Here is an 18,348-nt window from a genome sequence, read left to right on the forward strand (position 1 = left end):
AACTGTCACCAGGCAATTCCGCTATAAATAACTTGGCTTTATGCGACCCTCCTTTGGCCTGGGGCTGTCATCAATGCCTCCAGCGTTAATAATCATGGGCCGTGGCCGGGGCTTTTAAGACCGAGACGGCACGGTACTGCCAGCCTTTTGTCGTGTTGTTCCGTCTCGCTGGCTTTTTTGTCCAATCAGTACCCAATCACTAGGTGGCACTGTCCTCTGGGCCGGCCGCGCTCTTTTTCCGTCGTCGGAGGACGTTGACCGGTGCTTTTTTCCCGTGTACTGTCTCCGGGCCGTACCCAGCCGGGCTTGTTAGTGCTGGCGTCGTGTTCCTTATTGTGTGTGTCAGAGACCGGAGACGTCGGATGGAAGTCCTTGTTACATCTGCCCTGGACTCAGCATTGATCTGCTCCGGCCTACCAGTTGGTGTCTCATTGTTAGAAATCCGCATTGAACGTGGTTGTTAGTTCATTCGACGCTCACAGGCTATTGTGGGTAGCTGGGGTGCTGTGCTATACGCTGGACTCCCAGTCCTTGTTATACCTGAATTAGTACCACGGCTGCCTGTGCTAATACTGACGCTCGCACATTGCTCACTGCCATTGACACCTGCTGTTGTATTTGACCAGTAATTGACACGCCACAGGCTGTGCTGTTTTTGCACCACATTTCGTTAGTGTGCCGTTGACTATCGGTCGCTGGTGTTGGTGCCTTTGTACTCCAGCTGACCTTAATCTATCTGAACAGACTGGCAGGCGCAGTTTGTCCTGTTACTCCCGTCCTGTTTGACCCCACCGACTGTGTTCGGTCAGATATGCGCGTGGCCCCGCTGTCACGATGTACCCCTTCCGTTCCAGGCGAGGCCGGTACCGGTGAGGAGGCGCCCGCCGTCCAGGACGTCGAGGAACAGGACGTGGCGTAACCGGCCGGCCGGCTGCGCTGTGTCGGCGCCGGCCAGCGCCCAGTTCAGTATTGTTGCGGTCACAGACACTCAGACACACAGACATACATACAGACGGTATTCACACACGCCTCACCTGGCACACTCGGCGCGCCGGGGGCCGGCGGCGACCAGCCGCCGATCGCTACAACCGCGCCGGGAGTCTGCGGGACAATTTTTTAGTCGGATGGTTAGTTGGGCCGGTGCACTGTGCGCCGACTCTGCGCGTCGCCCGTTGTGTCAATCAATTTTCACTTCATTTCTCATTGTCATTGCGTCGTGTCCCCGCGCGGCGGGGCGCTGCTTCGTCTGACCATTTGGTGGTTTGCCGCGCGGCACCGGGACGGTGTGCCCCGCCGGCTGGGCTGACCCGGCGGCGGCGGGGCCCCGCTCCGGCGCCCGCCGGCTAGCCGCCGGCCTGTGATGTCTTGTGCGCCGTGCGTGTGTTTTTTATTATGATTTGTTGGGTGGCGGCGCGCCTGTCGCGCTGCTCTCGTTACCCGCGCGCTGCGCGTGCGTTCCTAGTTATGTTTGTAGTGCTGGTGGTAGGCGCGCGCGGGTTTGTATCTCTGGGTTTCTGCCGCCCCCGCCTCTGCGCCGCCGGGTCTGGGTATACTCACCGCCGGATGACCCGGTCAGGTCACCAAAGTCAGCAGTGGGTGACCTTCAGTCTCTGCGGGTGGACCCTTTGGCCATCACGGCGTCAGGCCCGGTAACTCAGCGTTCTTTATGGGGGCATCAAGGCAGCTCAATGCGTCGGAAACCTGCTTAAATGTAACGCTTATTCCACGAGAAACCCAGGGTATGGTAGCACTTCAGTCGGAAAAGTATGCCGTCTTCGGCCACCGGGCGGTCCCAGGGCGGCACTGGCCTGCCCTCTGGTGGCGGCGGCGGCCTGTCTGCGCCTGTGTTCCTATCGGCGGCGTGGGGTGTCGCGTCGACCGTCCTCACGCCGTCTCACTGCCCAGCTCTCTGACCTCTCCTCCTGTCCTCTCTCCGCTGCTCTGCCCGCTCCCACCCCCCACCCCCACCCCCTCGCCGGCGCTCCGGCCGGGCCCGCGCGCGGCCCTCGGCTCGTCGTTTGATCTCTTGTTGACATTCCATGCGGCGGCGCCGTCTGGTGCCGCGCGCCACTCTTCGTGATCTCGTGCTACTCGGGTGTCGGCTGTTGGGTTTTGCGCGGTCGGCGTGCGCTGTTGCCTCACTGGCTGTTGCCTCACCGTGTCTCTGTGGCTGTCTCTCACTGTCCCACCATGCCTCACCGGGTGTCTCTGCCTCACAGTATTTACCGACCGGCTCTGTCTCACCGTATCCGTGCTCTCTGTGGTCTGTCTCATTCCTGTCATTTGCTCACCGGTTCTCACTTTAAACGGCTCTTGGTGGGTGTGATGGTACGGTTTACACGACGCCCCGGCCAGAGAGGAGAATTCGATAACAATCGGTATTTATTCAGTCGTAGCTCTCAGTGTTTGAGGATATTCTGTCGGAGGTACTCGGGATTGGTGTGCCAGCTCTGATCCATCGCTGGCCAGGCGGCGCCAGACTGGCAGACGTGCCCGCAGACAGACAGACAGACTGGCTTTAACGGGCGGGACCCTGCACGCGTCCGACCTTGTTCTGTTTGCCTCAGCCGAGGTACCCTCATTGTCTTTGGAAATAAATTATTGTTTAAACAACGGCCAGTGCTTTGCAATAGGAGACCGAGTTGGGATGGAGGGAGCTGTCAGACATGAGCTGAAACTGGCGGTGTGCTCGGACGAGAGAGCGGGTACTGGTGGCGACCACTAGTGGACGAGAGTGCGCGTGGTGCGGTGTAAGATAACTCTGTATATCGTGGCCATCTCAAATAGCAGCGGCAACCAATCACAGTTTCTCGATGCGGCAACATTTGGTGCTGAATGCCAAACACTGACGAGAATCCACCTGGGTTCCGTAGCACACATTTATGTCATTAGTTTCCAAACCGATTCGTCTGATAGAGCGGATCGAATGTTTCACATCGATCTCAAACCATGTCCTGACTGCGGTCGATGGCGCACCGTACACCGCTGCCCTTCAGCGACGAGACTTCGTGCCCCGCTTAGGGTTCGAACCCGGCTGGCTGGGTCAAGAAGCAAAGACCCTACTCCATAGGCCAGGTTCTTCCCGTGGAATTAGTTTCATGACCAGGCACTTCAGTGGCACAGTGGCAGACGTTTCGCCTTAGCCGTCATGCCCGCTTTGCGATCCCGCTCACCCATCCACACACCAATCTTATGAGTCAATACTGTATTCAAATGTAACACATTGGCAGAAGGCATCCGAGTAGAGGCCATGCGGCTAAAATCTGCAATACATAACGCACAATATCAAACAACATTCCTGCAACACGGGATCTCGGTTTGGCCGTGGTTTGTACAGACAGCGCCGGCAGCGCCCCTGGCGGCCGCCGCTGGTATCACGACACGATGCACTTCTCCTTGTCCTCTCTGTGCCGGCGCCGGCCGCCGCCGCTGCTCGCCTGCCGCTGGCGCGCGTACGCCAGCGAGTCGTTGGGCACGTACGAGATGCGCACGCCGCCGTACGCTCTCCGCGGCGGCAGCTCGTACGGGAAGTCGTCCTCGCTGCTGGACGAGCTGCACGTGCTGCACGAGCTGTGCCGGTCGTCCTCGATGGGCGCCGCCGCCGGCGCCGTGAACACGTCGCGCGCGCGCGGGTGCGCCGGCGCCGGCCGCGCGCGCGGGAACGTACCGTGCCGGCGGCGCGCACCGCCGGCCGGGCTGCCCGAGCTGTCGGTGCTCGTGTTGGGCGCGTCGTCGCCCTCCGGCGGAGACGCCTCGCGCACCTGGCTCGGGTCGAAGCGCACGCTGCGGCTGCGCGCGCCGCTGCCGGACGGCGTGCGGCCCTCGCGCAGGTGGCGCGCGCTCAGGCTGGACTTGTGCGGCTGTCGGCCGCCGGCGGACGGCGAGGCCGGCGCGGCGTCGGCCGCCTCCCGTCGCAGGTCGGGCAGGGAGGCGTGCCGGCCGGCCTCGGCGCGCAGGCTGCTGCTGCGGCGCACCTGGCGCTCGGCGCTGCTGCCGAGCTCGCGCAGCAGCCGGTCCCGCAGCTCGCGGCGCACGATCTCGCCGAGCCGCTCGGCGTCCACGTCTGTGAGGCTGATCTCTCGTAGCACCTCGACGCTGCGCTCGGCCACCACCTGTTCGAGGTTCTTCTGGTGCAGGATGCGCTCCAGACTGCGCTCCGAGCCGAGCCGCTCGTCCCGCAGCGCCGTGTCCAGCGCCTTGTCACTGGCCGACCGGCCGGCCCGGTACGCGCCCTCCGGGGACGCGCCGGGTGACGCGCCGGCCGAGGCGGCAGGTGCGGATGCCGCAGCTGCCGCCGCTGACGGGGAGGAAGACGTGGCGGAAGACGAGGTGGGCGGCGCGCCTCCCTCGGAGGGGCTGAACGGCGCCAGCGGCCGGCGGCCCAGTTTGGGCGAGTGCTGCAGCGCCTTGCGGCCCATGATGGGTGAGGCCCGCCGCGCCCCGGGGCTGCCCAGCGGGGTGGGCTCGCCGCGCGGCCGGTGCACGGGCGAGGCGGACGGCGCCGGAGACGGCACCGGCGCGTCGTTCACCTGTGAGGCCGCCGAGCCGGTGCGCGGCACGCCGCTGTCCACGCTCGAGTCGGCCGAGAAGGCGCCGCCGGCGGCCAGCTCGGCGGCCGCGCGGGACACCACAGCCGCGCTGTACGCCGGGTCGCTGGTCGGCAGCCCGTGTCCGTGTCCGTGCCGCTGATCGTGTCCGTGCCGCTGATCGTGTCCGTGCCCGTGACGCTGATCGTGCCCGTGCCCGTGCCTCTGATCGTGCCCGTGCCCGGACTCGGGCGGCGGTGGAAGACCGACGTTCCCCTCGGAGGTGGGCGGCAGGCCGTAGCCGCCCATCCCGGGAGTGGGCCGCACGCCATACGTCGGCCCGATGGAAGAGCAGGTCCTGCCGTAGCCGGGGACGGGGCCGCGGCCGGGCTCCGCCGAGCACGCCCGGCCGTAGCCCGGCTCGGGGCTGCGGCCGTAGCCGTGCTCGGCGCCGCCCATCAGCCGGCCGTGGCCCTGGTCGTGCCCGGCCGCCCGGCCGTACCCCAGCTCGGCCGAGGGCGGGGTGCGGCCGTAGCCGGGCTCGGTGGAGGCGGAGCGTGCTCCGTAGGTGGGCTCCGCGGGCCCGGGCGTCCGGCCGTATGCTGGCACCGGGCCGGCGGAGCGCGCTCCGTACCCTGGCTCGGTACCGGCAGAGCGCGCCCCGTAGCTGAGCTCGGCGCCGGCCTTTGCCGCCCCGTAGCTGGCCGTCTCGGTGGTCTGGGTGCCCGTCGTCTCCGGCGGCCGGCCCCGCTCGTCCAGGGAGAGCGCCTCCAGCATACAGTCGGCGGCCGGCGACTTGGGGGACGAGTAGAGCGCCTCGGCCTCTGGGGGCGGCGGCGGCGCGGTGGTGGCGCCCTCTGCGTCCGCAGCGGACACCGCCGGCGCCTCGCCGCGGCTGCACGGGATCGAGCAGAAGATGGCGCCGCGGCGAGGCAGGAACGGCCGGCCCAGCAGCGACGTGCGGCAGAACTGGCACGAGAAACAGTCGCGCGTGGCGTGCCAGTGCTGACCCTCGTGCGTCATTTGACCTGGGGAAGGACACTTCAGTCAGTCTTGGCGCCGACAGTTCACATACAGACGTCCGAATCGCTATGTGAAAGCAGCTCGGTTTAACGCCACTAGCTACCGTATCGACCGGCCATCGACACCCAAATAAATGACATCGTAAACGGACGCACAAAAACGTGCACAGAGCGTACAACAGCGGCAGCACCGGCGCCTTTCTGGTGGGCACATCGGTGACACTATCAGCCCGCTGTTAGTACTCCCGGGGTGTGTAAAAAGTCGCCCAACCGGTCTGAAATGTCACCTATCGTTCAGCGAAGACGCACCTGGACCTTTCGTCATAAAACATAGCTTCTAGGAAGAAACTGGCAACTAGGAAAACGTAGCTTCTGAATAAGTCTGCCCCGCCACTGCGTCTACCCACCTTGGTCGACGCCGATGGACTCTCCGCAAGCGTCGCAGTACTCGGCGAACATGGCGTCGAAGCAGCCCAGGCAGTAGGGCCGGCCCTCGCGCATAATGTAACGCTGGCCGCCCAGCTGCTGGTCGCACTCGAAACACGCAAAGTGCTTCATGTGCCACGCGCGGCCTTCCGCTTCTGTGCACTCGTCCGCAAGGATAATCTGCCGGAGGGAGGGCTCGGGTCAGAACAGAGCTGCCAATTTATACACAAGACAGACACACTGACCGCCTGTGAGCATTATTGTCAAAGCGAAGTCGTTTGTAACCTTAAAAATTACAAGAGGTGACAGTAACAAACCCAAACATCTGGTGCATGCGGCAGTTCAGCAGACATTTTCGTGTCAGGGACAGCTAACAAGACACTGATAGCACAGAGCGAGATTTCAAGGCACGAGCGAAGGACAAGATCAGGTATGTACATGTGGCTAAAAAGCGTATATAGTCAGAAATGCGGCCCTCGTACTTATCCCGCGGAAAATCTCACCAAGGACATGTGTAGTTTGACACGCGACGTGTGAAAATCCATCAGACAATCAAACGCATGACATCGAGGATAAGAGAATCCGCTCGGGCGCGCACGCAATGCCTCCGTATCTGATGCGGGCCTCAGAGCGGACCCTCCCGGAGGACAGACTCCCGGAGGACGGGCTCCCGTAGGGGCGCCCCCGGAGGACCGACTCCCGGAGGACGGGGTCGCGGAGGACCGACTCCCGGAGGACGGGGTCACGGAGGACCGACTCCCGGAGGACCGACTCCCGGAGGACAGACTCCCACTTTCCTCACCTCGTCACAGGCGGCGCAGCGCGGCTTCAGGCTCTCGGCGTGGTGGCGGCCGCAGAACATGCGGCCCTCCTTGAAGAAGTAGATCATGTCGACGAGCAGCTCGCGGCACACGCAGCACGTGAAGCAGGCCGGGTGCCACGAGACGTTCGGCCCGGCGCGGGACGCCTGAACGCACATATCGGCGCCAGAGAACGGCTCCGAACACTGCCGGGAGCAGACACAGGGACGGGTCAGTTAGGGATAAGATAGGGAACAATGAGTCACGGGCCAGGGACGGAACACCGAGTCACAGAGCAGTCACAGCGACCGGCAGCGGGAGCGAAAAGGTAGCCCGTGCAGGCAGCGCGTCATACGGCATAAGTCCGAGAGAAGTTCCAACAGCCAGTTATTTATGAAGATCCGAACAAGCTACCATACGCGATCATCTATCTGCGAGAAGTGCAAAACGGCACCCACAATCAGCCGCTGACACTAATGCTCGTCCGCCAACGGTACTCGACGCCATGAACAAACACCGGTGTAGCATAAATCTCCGGGCGCATAAACACGCCGCAGCGGCGGCCATTACTACCTGAATTACATACATATCGATTGCCGGATTAAAGCCCGCTCCACAGCCAACAAACAAGTGCCGGCCCGGCTCTCGGCGGTGCACAGGCCGGTCCGGGGACGGGAGGGAATCGGGTAGAGATGGTGCTGACGATCAGGAGCTCGGCTGGGGAGCTGAGTCAGGGGCCGTGTCAGGGTGTCAGGAGCTGTGTCAGGAGCTGTGTCAGGAGCCACGTTACTCCCATTGGCGCAGTAGACCGGCGTCTGCAAAGTGAGCGGCAGTTGGCGGGCCGTGTCAGGAGTTGTGTCAGGACTAGGAGCTGTGTCAGCTGTGTCAGGATAAGGGTCTGTCTCAGGATTAGGAGCTGTGTCAGCTGTGTCAGGAGCCGCGTTACTCACGCTGGCGCAGTGAACCGGCGTCTGCAGGGTGGGCGGCAGCTGGCGGGCAGTCCCGCGACCCAGCGCCTCCCGTTTACGCTGAGCAGAGAACAGACGCAGCTCCCGCTTCTCGTCCTCGGAGAGACTGTTACAGTACCGCACCTGGAGACACACAGACATACAAACGGGAGTTAGTTCTCGTCCCCCGAGAGACTATGACAGTACTGCACCTAGCGACACACAGACAAACGTGAGTTAACCGGGTGACACACCGGCTATGTATTGCGAGCACTATGTAGGACACCTTGGTGACGGAAACACTACAGGTCCACACATCAAAGATCAGCGGCTAAGCATTGCCTAATGCAAAACCTACTGTGGGCTGATTGAGGGAGTCGATCTGAGCTTGGCCTAAAATTAGTCCTATTTGATAAGCCGTCACTGAGCTCTCTATTGAGCTGACATTCATTTGCATTTAGGTAATCTCCTATTTCGCATAACTCTGTGGAAGTTGTGAAAGGCCCTTTCGAGCGTACGCGAGTGATTATCCCGTGGTCGAGATTACACCGTCAGTGAAGACGTCATTTATGAAAGCCCCCACGGCCCACACGGTCCGTCGAGGATCGGGGAGCGGCACCTATAGCACCGTCCCGACGGCCTACACTGGGCAGACACAGACATCAACCAGTGACACATAACGCCCAGACGCCGCCTTATGACACCACGCGACCAGACAGACACCTGTGCCGCCGCGGCGCTTATACAGGCCGGGCACGAGCGGCGCTCTCCTAATGGCCTTGATAAGCCTTTTACGCTCGGCGTGAACACCTCTTAGCGTGTTACAGCGGCTCCGCCAACGCGGCCATATAAAGGACGGCTCACACCAGTCTGGTGGGCCGGAGTGGACCCCACACTGGGCCCACTGAGTGGCCCGTGTTAAGAGATCCGATGCCGGGCGGCGAGTGTGGCGGGCCCTCCCCGCCTGGTGCCACCCTGGCTGGGCGCTCGGCGAATATGCTGCCCGCCCAGTCGGACAGTCCCTCCGCGCCTCGCACCGGGCCCTGACTGTGTGCATGTCCTATGGCGGGGGGAGGATGGCAACAGGCCGGACCCGCCTGCCCGTACCGAGCCTAGCCGATGTAGCATCTGACCCGGCAAAGAAAGCACGAGGGGCGCCACGTTACACCGAGTACAACGTTCTCCAGCACAGCTCGTAGACCTGTGCACTGCAGTCCTCCCGCCTCGCACAGCGGCCGGCTCGCACGCCGCGGCCGGTCCGTGTCGACCTCTGCAGCCCTCCCGCCTCGTGCCGTGGCCGACCCGTGTCGCCTGCCGTGGCCGGCCCGTGTCGCCCGCCCGGCCGGTCCGGCACGTCCCGGTCGTGTTCTGACGCGCCGATACCATCCGAACACGCAGCGTTCGTCTGAACCGGTTCCGTTCGGCGCGGCGGCGGGCTGGTCCTGGACGGCTGTCGGCCCCGACAGTCAGGCGTGACTGTCGGGGCCTCCCACTCCTCCCCACTAGGTGTCCTATGTCTGACTCGTGCACAGTTAATTCGTCCGGTCCATGTCTGACCTCTTGTCCGGTTCTATCGTGCCATGTCACATCCTGCTGCAACCTGGCCGTCACCTGTCCTGTACGAGTATTCAGCCACCGGTCCATAATGAGCGGTTCGAACACGACCCTCCGCAGCATGAGCGGGCTACCGACAAATATGATGACGTGCTCAGATTGTTAGCCGTTCTCAAAAAGCTTGCCCAATACGACCTCTTAACGACCCCTGGACACATGATTCACAGCTTAACGACACCAAAATATCGATAGATTAACCCGCGCCCTGGTGGGGTCTGTTTATAACGCGACCTGGTGGGGGGGGGGGGGGCTATTTTTTGCCCCCCCTCGTATCTCCGAAACTACTGGACGGATCCGAAAAATTCAAACGGCGTTCGAAAGGCCTGTCAAATTTGTCAAGGGAAACCAATTTTTTTTGACCTCGGGGTCACCGATGACGTCACAGGTCAGGTCAAAGATGAAATGTTTCACCGTTCACGGGTCTTCTAGGGAATGCGCTATAACACCGAGGAAAACGCATTTTGTCGGGAATCAGCGATAGGGCGTCAGTTGCCTAGTAGATATGTTGCTGTTAGAGGTCACTGGTCATACCAGGTCAGGTCACAGGTCAGGTCACCAAAGGTCACCAAGGGTCACCACATGAACCCAACTTTACTAAGGTTATGCGATGCATGTTTTATGTCCAGTTTTTCATTTCCAACTCAATGGTGTTGGTTATAAGACCATCAGGTACGGTTTAGGTCACTTTCTGGTGTAGGTCAGGTCAAGGTCAGGTCAAAAAAGGTCAAATTTCAAAGTTGATATTTTTGCATAAAATGGGTATTGATTCGATGCAGCTCGCCACGGGGAGTCTAATGGTGCTCTTTGTTTTGCGCTACGAGGTCTAGAATTGCTGAAAATTGAGTTTGAAAATTTGACGTCATCAATTTTGAACAGTTTTTTCGCTATAACTTGGCCAAAAAAAGAGGTATCGATCTCAAATTTGGTATGTAGATAGAAGGCGGTAAGGACTATCACATATATTCCGTTTTTTTCGAAATTCAAAAAACTTTTTGGATTTTTTGGCTATTATATTCAAAAAATCTATTTTTTGATTTTTGGGGGTCAAAATCCAAAAATTTCAAAAATCCGAGATAGCAGTTTTGTAGCCCTGTCCATTCTACAGCTTTTATGTTTGTATCATTTTTCTGTATTTGCAAAGCTATACGCCTGACAGCTCTTCCCGCGAAACCCTTTTTTGGGTCGAAAACGGCAGAACATGACGTCACTCTGACGTCATTTCCGGCCAACCTATCATAGCCTTTGGAAAAATTTTTGGTCACAATGTGTAAAATTGATGTCCGGGAGGGTACTGAAAGTTTGGTGACGATCGGCGCAGTGGTTCTGGAGATATATTGAAAAGTCTGGAGGGGGGGCAAAAAATAGCCCCCCCCCCCCCCACCAGGGCGCGGGTTAATGAGGGAGCATGTCGGTGCACAAGGAAAAAGAAACCAAACAAAATCCGATGCGTCAGCATGGCCGTGAGTCGTGACCTCCAAGGTCGCCATCTTGCCGATGAAGTGATTTGCCATTGGCACGGCTGATCACGGGCCGTTTCGGTGAGAGCGGGCCGCCGTTCCGGGTCGACTGCGGTATTACGCGCCGCTCCGGGCGGCCGTCACGCAAACAGCGCGGGCAGCCGCGCGCGAGCTCGGCCCATTTGGCCGGGCAATCGCACCGCGGCGGCCACACTCGGCGACTGACCGTCCGACCTCGATACGGCCCGAGAGAGAATGTGAGCGAGCGCGGGCGGCATCTCTCACACGTCCTCGACACGCAGCGGCCGACTCCGCGCCCTCTCACAAAACCCACAGCCGTCATGGAGGTCGCGCCGCGGCGCCGCCCCCGTACTCCCCAGTCCGCTCACGCTTCGGCGAGTGACCAACTGACCAGCTAAACGCTTTGTCTGCTGTGACAATTAACAGGCGGCTTTATGGCGCATTGAACACAGGAAAACCGGCTATAAAACGGCCGAGTGCGGCGCCGCGCGGCCGGCCGGTCGGCAGCTCCTCCCGCTCCGCGGCTCACACATGAACGCTAGACGGCTACACAGCACGCCGGAGAGCGCTAAGACGTTTGTGTTTGCACAGCGAACAATGCAGCACGCTTTCCGCGTGATTCCACGACGCTGACTCCATCACAGACGACACAGTCCGGCGGGGAGGGGCGGGCGGCGGGACGGGCAGGGGACGCCGCGACACCGAAATTCCGCGACGATTCGCGCCGCCCAGTGATATGCCGCGTACAAAACATTCCGCGGCGCCGCTGGAGTCCGCAGGATAACACCAAACAGGGCAGAACCGCGTACGGAACGCGACAGGAACTCTGCGAGCCGTCACCGAGCAAACCGGCGACCTGATGGGACTTGGGAGCTATCAGCCTTAGTGCCGACCTGGGCCGGTGGTTCTGCGGCGTCGGTATGGTGACGAGTGGCGACCCGTGCCGGTCACCACCCGGCGACATTCCTCACCTCATTATCATGCGGCGGGAGCTGCGTGATGAGCTGCTTCACGCGGTACTTTTCGCCCACCGAGTTGACGTAGGGCACCTTGTCCTCTGGCAGTGCGCAGAAGTACAGGTGCACCTGAAACGGACGGGACAGAGTCGTTACCGTGGGCTGCTGGCGTGGTCACCGTGCAGACACAAAAGGGGCCGACCGGCCGCCGCTGACCGGAATACGGATACGGCGATCGGCGTGGCTCCCAGGCGGCAATAAACATATGCAGCGAGGTGACCAAACGTGGCGCAGACCGTGAGACTTATGGCGCGGCTCAGACGGCCGGGAAGGACCGGTGGCGTCCCCCGATCAGCAGGAGACAGGTCTCCGCCCCCAGACGGCGACTTCAGAGGGAGCCTGCCGCCAGCCGCGCACTTCTCGGAACACAAACGTACGTACCCAACAACCCCAGAACAGCTCCTGAACTACAAACAGATGAACTTAAGATCGGTATGACGCCGCCCCGGAATGCCCTCCCGGCGGATGCTGACTCCATGTGACACCTCTGCTGAACACTGACCCTATGTGACACCTCTTCTGACACTGACTCTGGCTGACACCTCGGCGGGCCCCGCGCGGTAACGGCAGCTGACAGCGAACAGCGGCCCCGCACACCGGGATGACAGGTCCAAGTGTGACCCGCGGCGCGTCTCGCCTACCGAAATAACACCCCGAGACAGAACCACTGCCCCTGCCGCGGCGGAGCGCCGACACTCGCCCCGGGGACGGTCCTCTCTCACAACCGTCACAGCCCTCTCCGCCACCCGGAGACAACCGTGACAGGTCCGCCGGTTCCCACCACCTCCTCCCGCGACTCCCGGCGGCTCGCGGTCATGAATAATTCGCACGGGACACAGCGCCGCCGCCACCGCCACTAAAGCCGTCCTACCGTCTCCAGAAATTGCCCGAGGCTAAGTTACGGGATCATTCGTCATTCTGACGGTGGTAGCCACTGGCAGCTTTGCGGCAGCTCTAAGGCAGCTCCACAGAAGCTCTTGGGGTTTGGAGACGGCTCGGGGCGGCTCGGGCGGCTCAAGGCGTCTGAGAAGGCGCCAAGTTGGGCCCGGCCGCCGTGGTGTGAGCCGGCGGCTGTTCGGGCCACGACTCGCAGTCCATCATAGGCAGAGAGCTGCGCCGCCCCCGAGCCACTGGCGAGAGACGGATGTGATTGGAGAGGCGCACTGCCCGGCTGACATGGGAGTCGACCAGGCGGGCCGGGGAGGGGCGGAGAGATGGAAGGAGGGCGGACCGCCCGCTCCTGAACCGCGCGCAGCCGCACACCTATGATTTGTCGGCCCGTTATAGCTGGAGGAGCAGCTGGCGGCGACAGGGGACTCCGATCGACCCGAGCTCGCGTCGACCGGCTGACACCATCCTCTCCGCACCCCGGCGCGGAGCGGACCTCGGTGGGCGGCCAGCTCCGTGCAAAAGTGGCCACTTCATCACACTGCAACGTCACCTCAGCAGAAACGAGCAGCACGTGAGACAACACTCGGCCGCTCCTGACACCACTGTGTCCACAATAGGCGGCCACTCAAAAAGCGTCGACAGCTTTTTGTATGCTCGTTCGTGCGCCGCCCGTTTAAACACGGATTGAAAGCGCTCCAAACTGACGAAGCACGCGGCCGCAGAGTGCGACACGAGTCACTCGGCTGGACACTGCACGGTTGTTTGTGCAGACTGATCCAGCGACGCTTGACAACAGACAATTACACCGGGTCACCGGCATTCCGCGCGGCCTTTGCAGTCACGAGAGCAGCCGCCGCCAATTGTCTCAAACCGCTCTTTTATGTAACGAATTTGGGCTGGCACGCGCCCGGTGGAGTATTTCGAGCGGCCGCGTCTGTCGTCGCACGTGAGCTCGTAAAGGTGACCTGCACCGGACGAGCAGCTCTGGTAACCAGGGGCTCCCCACGGTTCACGGACCCAGACACGGCACGGGCTCCGGTGGTGTTGGCCGACCTGTTACCACGCGTGGCACGGACCACCGCGGACGCGTGCGCTCCAAAACCGCACATCATCGCAGTCGGCCGAGCTGGAGCGCCGAAAACGTCTGGCTGTGTTCACGGCACATTACAACAATGCTGAGAACCGAGGGCTTTTCTAATATCCGAGAAACATCCGTGCTCGCCGTCAGGCCACTCTGGTTCCGCCAGATTCGCCTAACGCCAGCGAACGCCAGCCCGCCCGAACGGGCGTCATTCAAGCTCCCAGACCAGCCCGGGGCATCCGTCTATACAGGGGCAGCTCTGAGACGGCCCCGGTGCGTGTAAGTCGCGCCACCCGCCGGGCGCGGCATACCTATTCAAATCGACACCGGAGCGGCCGCGGTGATCGCGCATACGTCCCGAAGGCGCCGCGGGACACCGGATTCCTGTGTCTTTACGCGCGCGCGCCTATTCCGGGGCGGAGTCGGCGACGAGTCAGGGAGTCGGTAGGCTGAGTCAGGTGTGTCGAATGACTCAAAGCAGGAGAGAGGCGAGGCGCTCCAGGGGGAAATATGGAATTATGCGAGGACTTATAGGATTCGAGGGACGGAGAAGGGATCGTGAAGCGAACTCAGGGTGAGGAGGGCTCGGTCAGAGGCCAGGTGCCACAGACACTGAGGGCAGTGGAGAAGGTCGGCACCGTTTGTTCCCATGGTACAGACGACTGGGTCCTGCTGCACCTGGTATTCACAACAGACACTAAAACGACCGATAAAAATGGTATCGTGCATCATTTCACGAGGCTTAGAACGAATTCACAGCGAGTACAGATGGTTGCTGTGCATGCCTCGAAAACATTGCGGGATGGGACGAGCCATGGGAAACGAAGACCAAACAAAGCAAAAGTCAGTGAACTATCGATGTCTAGCAGGACCAACGGATCACGAATGCACGGCCTCCAAACCGGAATGCAGCGACCACCTCAGTGCAGCGGCCGACGGCCGGCCGCACCGTGCCGAAAAATGGTCACAGAGAAAGCAGTTCCCATGAGGATAAAAATTCCGGATCAATGCTCTGTTCAAATGTCACAAGGACGTGAGCCCGATCTCCAGCCAGAGCGGCGGTATGGCGATGCTCTGAGAGGCGACAGGATCAGTGCACGGGTGATTCATCGCGTTCCGGGGCGTGCATCGCATAGCGACGCATCCAAGGGCCGCTACCCGGTATGTCTTACGACAGTTTCCCCATGACGTGTCCTGCTGATGTGATTTGGTGTAGGTGGCGGAAGGTCGCACCTCTACGGGCTTAGTCACCAACACAGCCAGTTCTCGTACAGTCTGACCTCCGTGACTTGGCCACTTTGGTGGCTATAAGAGTAAAGAACTCTACGTGTGCCTGCCGCTATGGAGCTCACTAAGCCCCCACACTCAGTACGTCATCGGAGGACCGTTCCCGTTCCCTGAGACTGGGAGCCGGGGCGGAGGCGGTCTCTCACATCACGGCTCGAATGCCGCGATCCCGGCTAAGCTGCCCTATCCTCCGCGCCGCCCGGTCTCACCGGCCGCCGAGCCGGCGCGTCCCTCGCCGCTGTGCGCTCAGCTCAGCGCCGCGGCACGCCGACAGGCACGCCCCAGATGAGTAATCCCGCTCTCCGGCCACCGGCGACCTCCCGAGGCCGTGGGAGGGCGGCCATCGCTTCCCAGAGGTGCGCACCATCTCTGGGGAAGGATCCACTGCACTGCGGGGCTACAGGGGTGCTCAGGGATTCCAGGAACATCGCGCATGTAGCGACGGGATTGAGAGCGCTTTGTGCAGTCAGTGCCAGGGAGCTCTGAGTGCATAAAGGCTGCAGGAGGAATCTGAGAACGTAACGCTGCTTCGTAATCTGTGTGTAAATCCTCGTAAGTAGAGAGTTACAATGCCCTGCGCGATTTTGAACTCGACAACCTTCAGACTTCGTCCTCCAGACGACCCCAGGAGTTCTCCAAATGAAGCTGTAAGACATCACCACTGGGACCCGCCCTACTCGCTCTGAGATGGATTTCCGGCAGTAGAGCAGGGCTGAACAGGCCGTGGGAGGAGCTGTCCGTGTCCCGGGGACCTGTCGGTGTCCGGACCGCCGACCGCGGCCAGTGCCGCCGTGATGAGGGCACGCCCGACCCGACCGCCGCCACCTGCGGTCAGGGTGGTCATTATGGGCCGGTTGGCGGTGCGTCCCACGGCGGTCACGGCGGTCAGGGGTGGTCAGGGGTGGTCGGGGGTCCCGGCGGCTGCGGTCCGCGGGGCCAAAGGGCTGCAGCCGGGCCGGGGCGGGGCTGAGGGGTGGGTCGGTTCGCAGAGACCACCAATCGTCGCTGCCCGGAGGCCTCATTACAGGAGGGAGGATACGCCACGAGATACCCGGGCGTGTGTGACCGAACTGCGGACACGGTTAGACGGGAGACAGAGAAACCATGCGAACGGACGCCGTCGAATTATCGAGAACGGCCCCAACAGTGGAGGAAAGAAAAGGGAAATACCCACGGGCTGGCGGAATGACTTCATGGTGAGTACAAAGCTGCGCGTCGAAAGGGATTATCACTTCATGCGCAGATGTTGGTGGGAATCAATTCGGTTTCATAGCAAAATAACGGTGTCTGGCGAAACCCCGGTTTTACGAGGTGTGGGTATTAATTTAATTAGAAGGTGATTACCAAGCCTGCAGATGTAGATGATTTGATTTAGGCGTGTTGAAAGTGCTCAGCTCTACCGCAGCTGTACAATGTTCCGCCCACTCGCAATTCGCCTGCACGTCACGTTTCACAACATTTCGCCGCAAACCGGACGAGACAGCGCAATTACGCAACGTGCACCGCATACGGGTCGGGCGCCACTCTCTGCTCGTAATAAAGCTGCATGTCGCCATTTGACGAGCAAACAACAGCCGCGCGACGACGCTGGCCGCCACTCGGAAGACATTTCTCACGCCCGAGGAGCGCTGTGGGACGGCTGTGGACGCCGGACGGGGTCCAGACACCCAGACACCGCCGCGTGCAGCGGTGGGTCGGGCTGCACCGCACCGCGCCGGGCCAGGGGTCAGCGGCGATTGCAGCGCCGTGACCTCGCCGGCCGGGCCCGCCCGGTAATACTCGCTGCCGGGCATCACAAACCAGCGTCGACAAGCCGAGCTAATTGCCGGCGCGCCGAAGGTCTCCTCCGGGAGGGGCGCGGCCGTCCCTGGCCGGTCGCCGGCAGGGAGCCCCTTTGAGGCGCGGTGCCCGGTTTACGGGAAGGCGGGCCGACAGAGTGGGAGCACAATGCGCGCCGGGCCCTAATGTGCGCGCCGAGAGGGCCGGCAGCGGCGGCGGCGTCGACGCCTCGTTTGAGGAACATCCCTATCGCGGCTGAGCTGTGTAAAAACTGCGCCCGGGGCCTGGACGCCGGCCGAGAGCGGGGAGAATTCCTGGCGATGACTTATTGCGGAGGGGCGCTGTTCGGCCCGCCGCCGGCGCCGGTCAGCCGCGCCGAACAAAGGAGTGGCGTGCGGCGGCCGGCCGCGGCCGGCGGCGGCGCTGCCGAGAGCGCCGGTCCTCCGCGGCTACAGCGCTGCACCTCACACGGCACTACGCTCAGCGGCATCAGGATCCAGATTTCCTCTCCAACCGTCACAGTATTTCCCAAATTTGCCTTCAAGAAGCACCCCGAACATCCGCTGCCCTCTGTGGCCAGCCCCGTCCTTCATTCCCTCATTCCACGTCCCTCCGACTTCATCCCCTCGTTCTCATCCCTCAGCCGGTTCGCTCAGACAACCTGGTAGGGTAAACCAAAACAGATCGAGCCCGATCCATGCGAAAGTTTAATGAGAGCAGCCTGGTGCATATCGGAATTATGCGATCTTACAACAGACTTCAGCAAGACACGGCCCTCGCGCTATCCACTCCGTCAGTAAGCAGAACAAGACAGTCCTGCAAGTTTTCTGAGCACGTCCGGGAAGCGGTCCGCGCGCCTGGGTGATGGATCACCGTCCGACCACATCCGAGCAGCGACGGATGGCGCGTCACTGGCGCCGCCGCTGTGGAGTGACGTCTGTCGGTCGGGACGTCAGATACCGGAGCGATGCAGGTGGAGACAGACGTCAGATACGGAGCGGGGCTCGGTGAAGACGTCAACACCGGCTGACGGACAGTTGACCGCCTGACCGCGGTCCGGGAATCACTCGGACAGCTGACCGCGGTCCGAGGGTCTCGGCCGTCCATCACGATCACTCCAGGAATCCGGTGAACGGGTTTCAGCCCGATTGAACACGCCCCGTTTCTGGATCGCTGAGCTGCGAGAATTTAAACCGCAATCGCTCGATAAAGTGGGGCCATAACACTCGAATAAAATTCCGGCTCGATAAGATACCTCTCCGCATCAGTAACGCACCAGTGAACTCACAGCGATCAGTTCAGGTGTGGCGGCCTAACCCAGAAGGTTTACATCACGCCCTGCACGTCACCGCGAGTTGGCCGGCCGGCAGTGAGGCCGTCCACAGTCCTGGCTTCATTACTGCGCACTGTGGGCGGCGGCCTCCGTCTGAAGTATGGGGTGGTCCGCGCGGCTACACCCATTACCGAGCCTTCGGCCGCCG

The 18,348-nt window shown here is 61.5% G+C and overlaps 2 protein-coding genes across 4 annotated transcripts in view; one reads left to right on the plus strand and one right to left on the minus strand.

The window, feature by feature from the left end:
- Nucleotides 1-2,615, plus strand: part of LOC122383255 (14-3-3 protein epsilon-like) — a 35,670-nt gene extending 33,055 nt beyond the window's left edge. Inside the window, exon 6 of the mRNA XM_043369493.1 lies at nt 855-2,615. Coding sequence (XP_043225428.1) covers nt 855-919 — 65 coding nt within the window. The 3' untranslated portion in view covers nt 920-2,615. The remainder of the gene's footprint in view (nt 1-854) is intronic.
- Nucleotides 2,616-3,190: 575 nt separating this feature from the next.
- LOC122383279 (protein prickle-like) overlaps nt 3,191-18,348 on the minus strand; it is a 73,425-nt gene continuing 58,267 nt past the window's right edge. For all 3 annotated transcript variants that reach the window (XM_043369554.1, XM_043369556.1, XM_043369555.1), the window contains 5 exons: nt 11,785-11,898; nt 7,725-7,865; nt 6,777-6,980; nt 5,956-6,154; nt 3,191-5,554 (listed from right to left, as the gene is read on the minus strand). In XM_043369554.1, coding sequence (XP_043225489.1) covers nt 3,375-5,554; nt 5,956-6,154; nt 6,777-6,980; nt 7,725-7,865; nt 11,785-11,898 — 2,838 coding nt within the window. In that variant the 3' untranslated portion in view covers nt 3,191-3,374. The remainder of the gene's footprint in view (nt 5,555-5,955; nt 6,155-6,776; nt 6,981-7,724; nt 7,866-11,784; nt 11,899-18,348) is intronic.

This window comes from Amphibalanus amphitrite, unplaced genomic scaffold (genome assembly GCF_019059575.1).
Source record: "Amphibalanus amphitrite isolate SeventyFive unplaced genomic scaffold, NRLGWU_Aamphi_draft 000159F_arrow, whole genome shotgun sequence".
Taxonomy (NCBI): domain Eukaryota; kingdom Metazoa; phylum Arthropoda; class Thecostraca; order Balanomorpha; family Balanidae; genus Amphibalanus; species Amphibalanus amphitrite.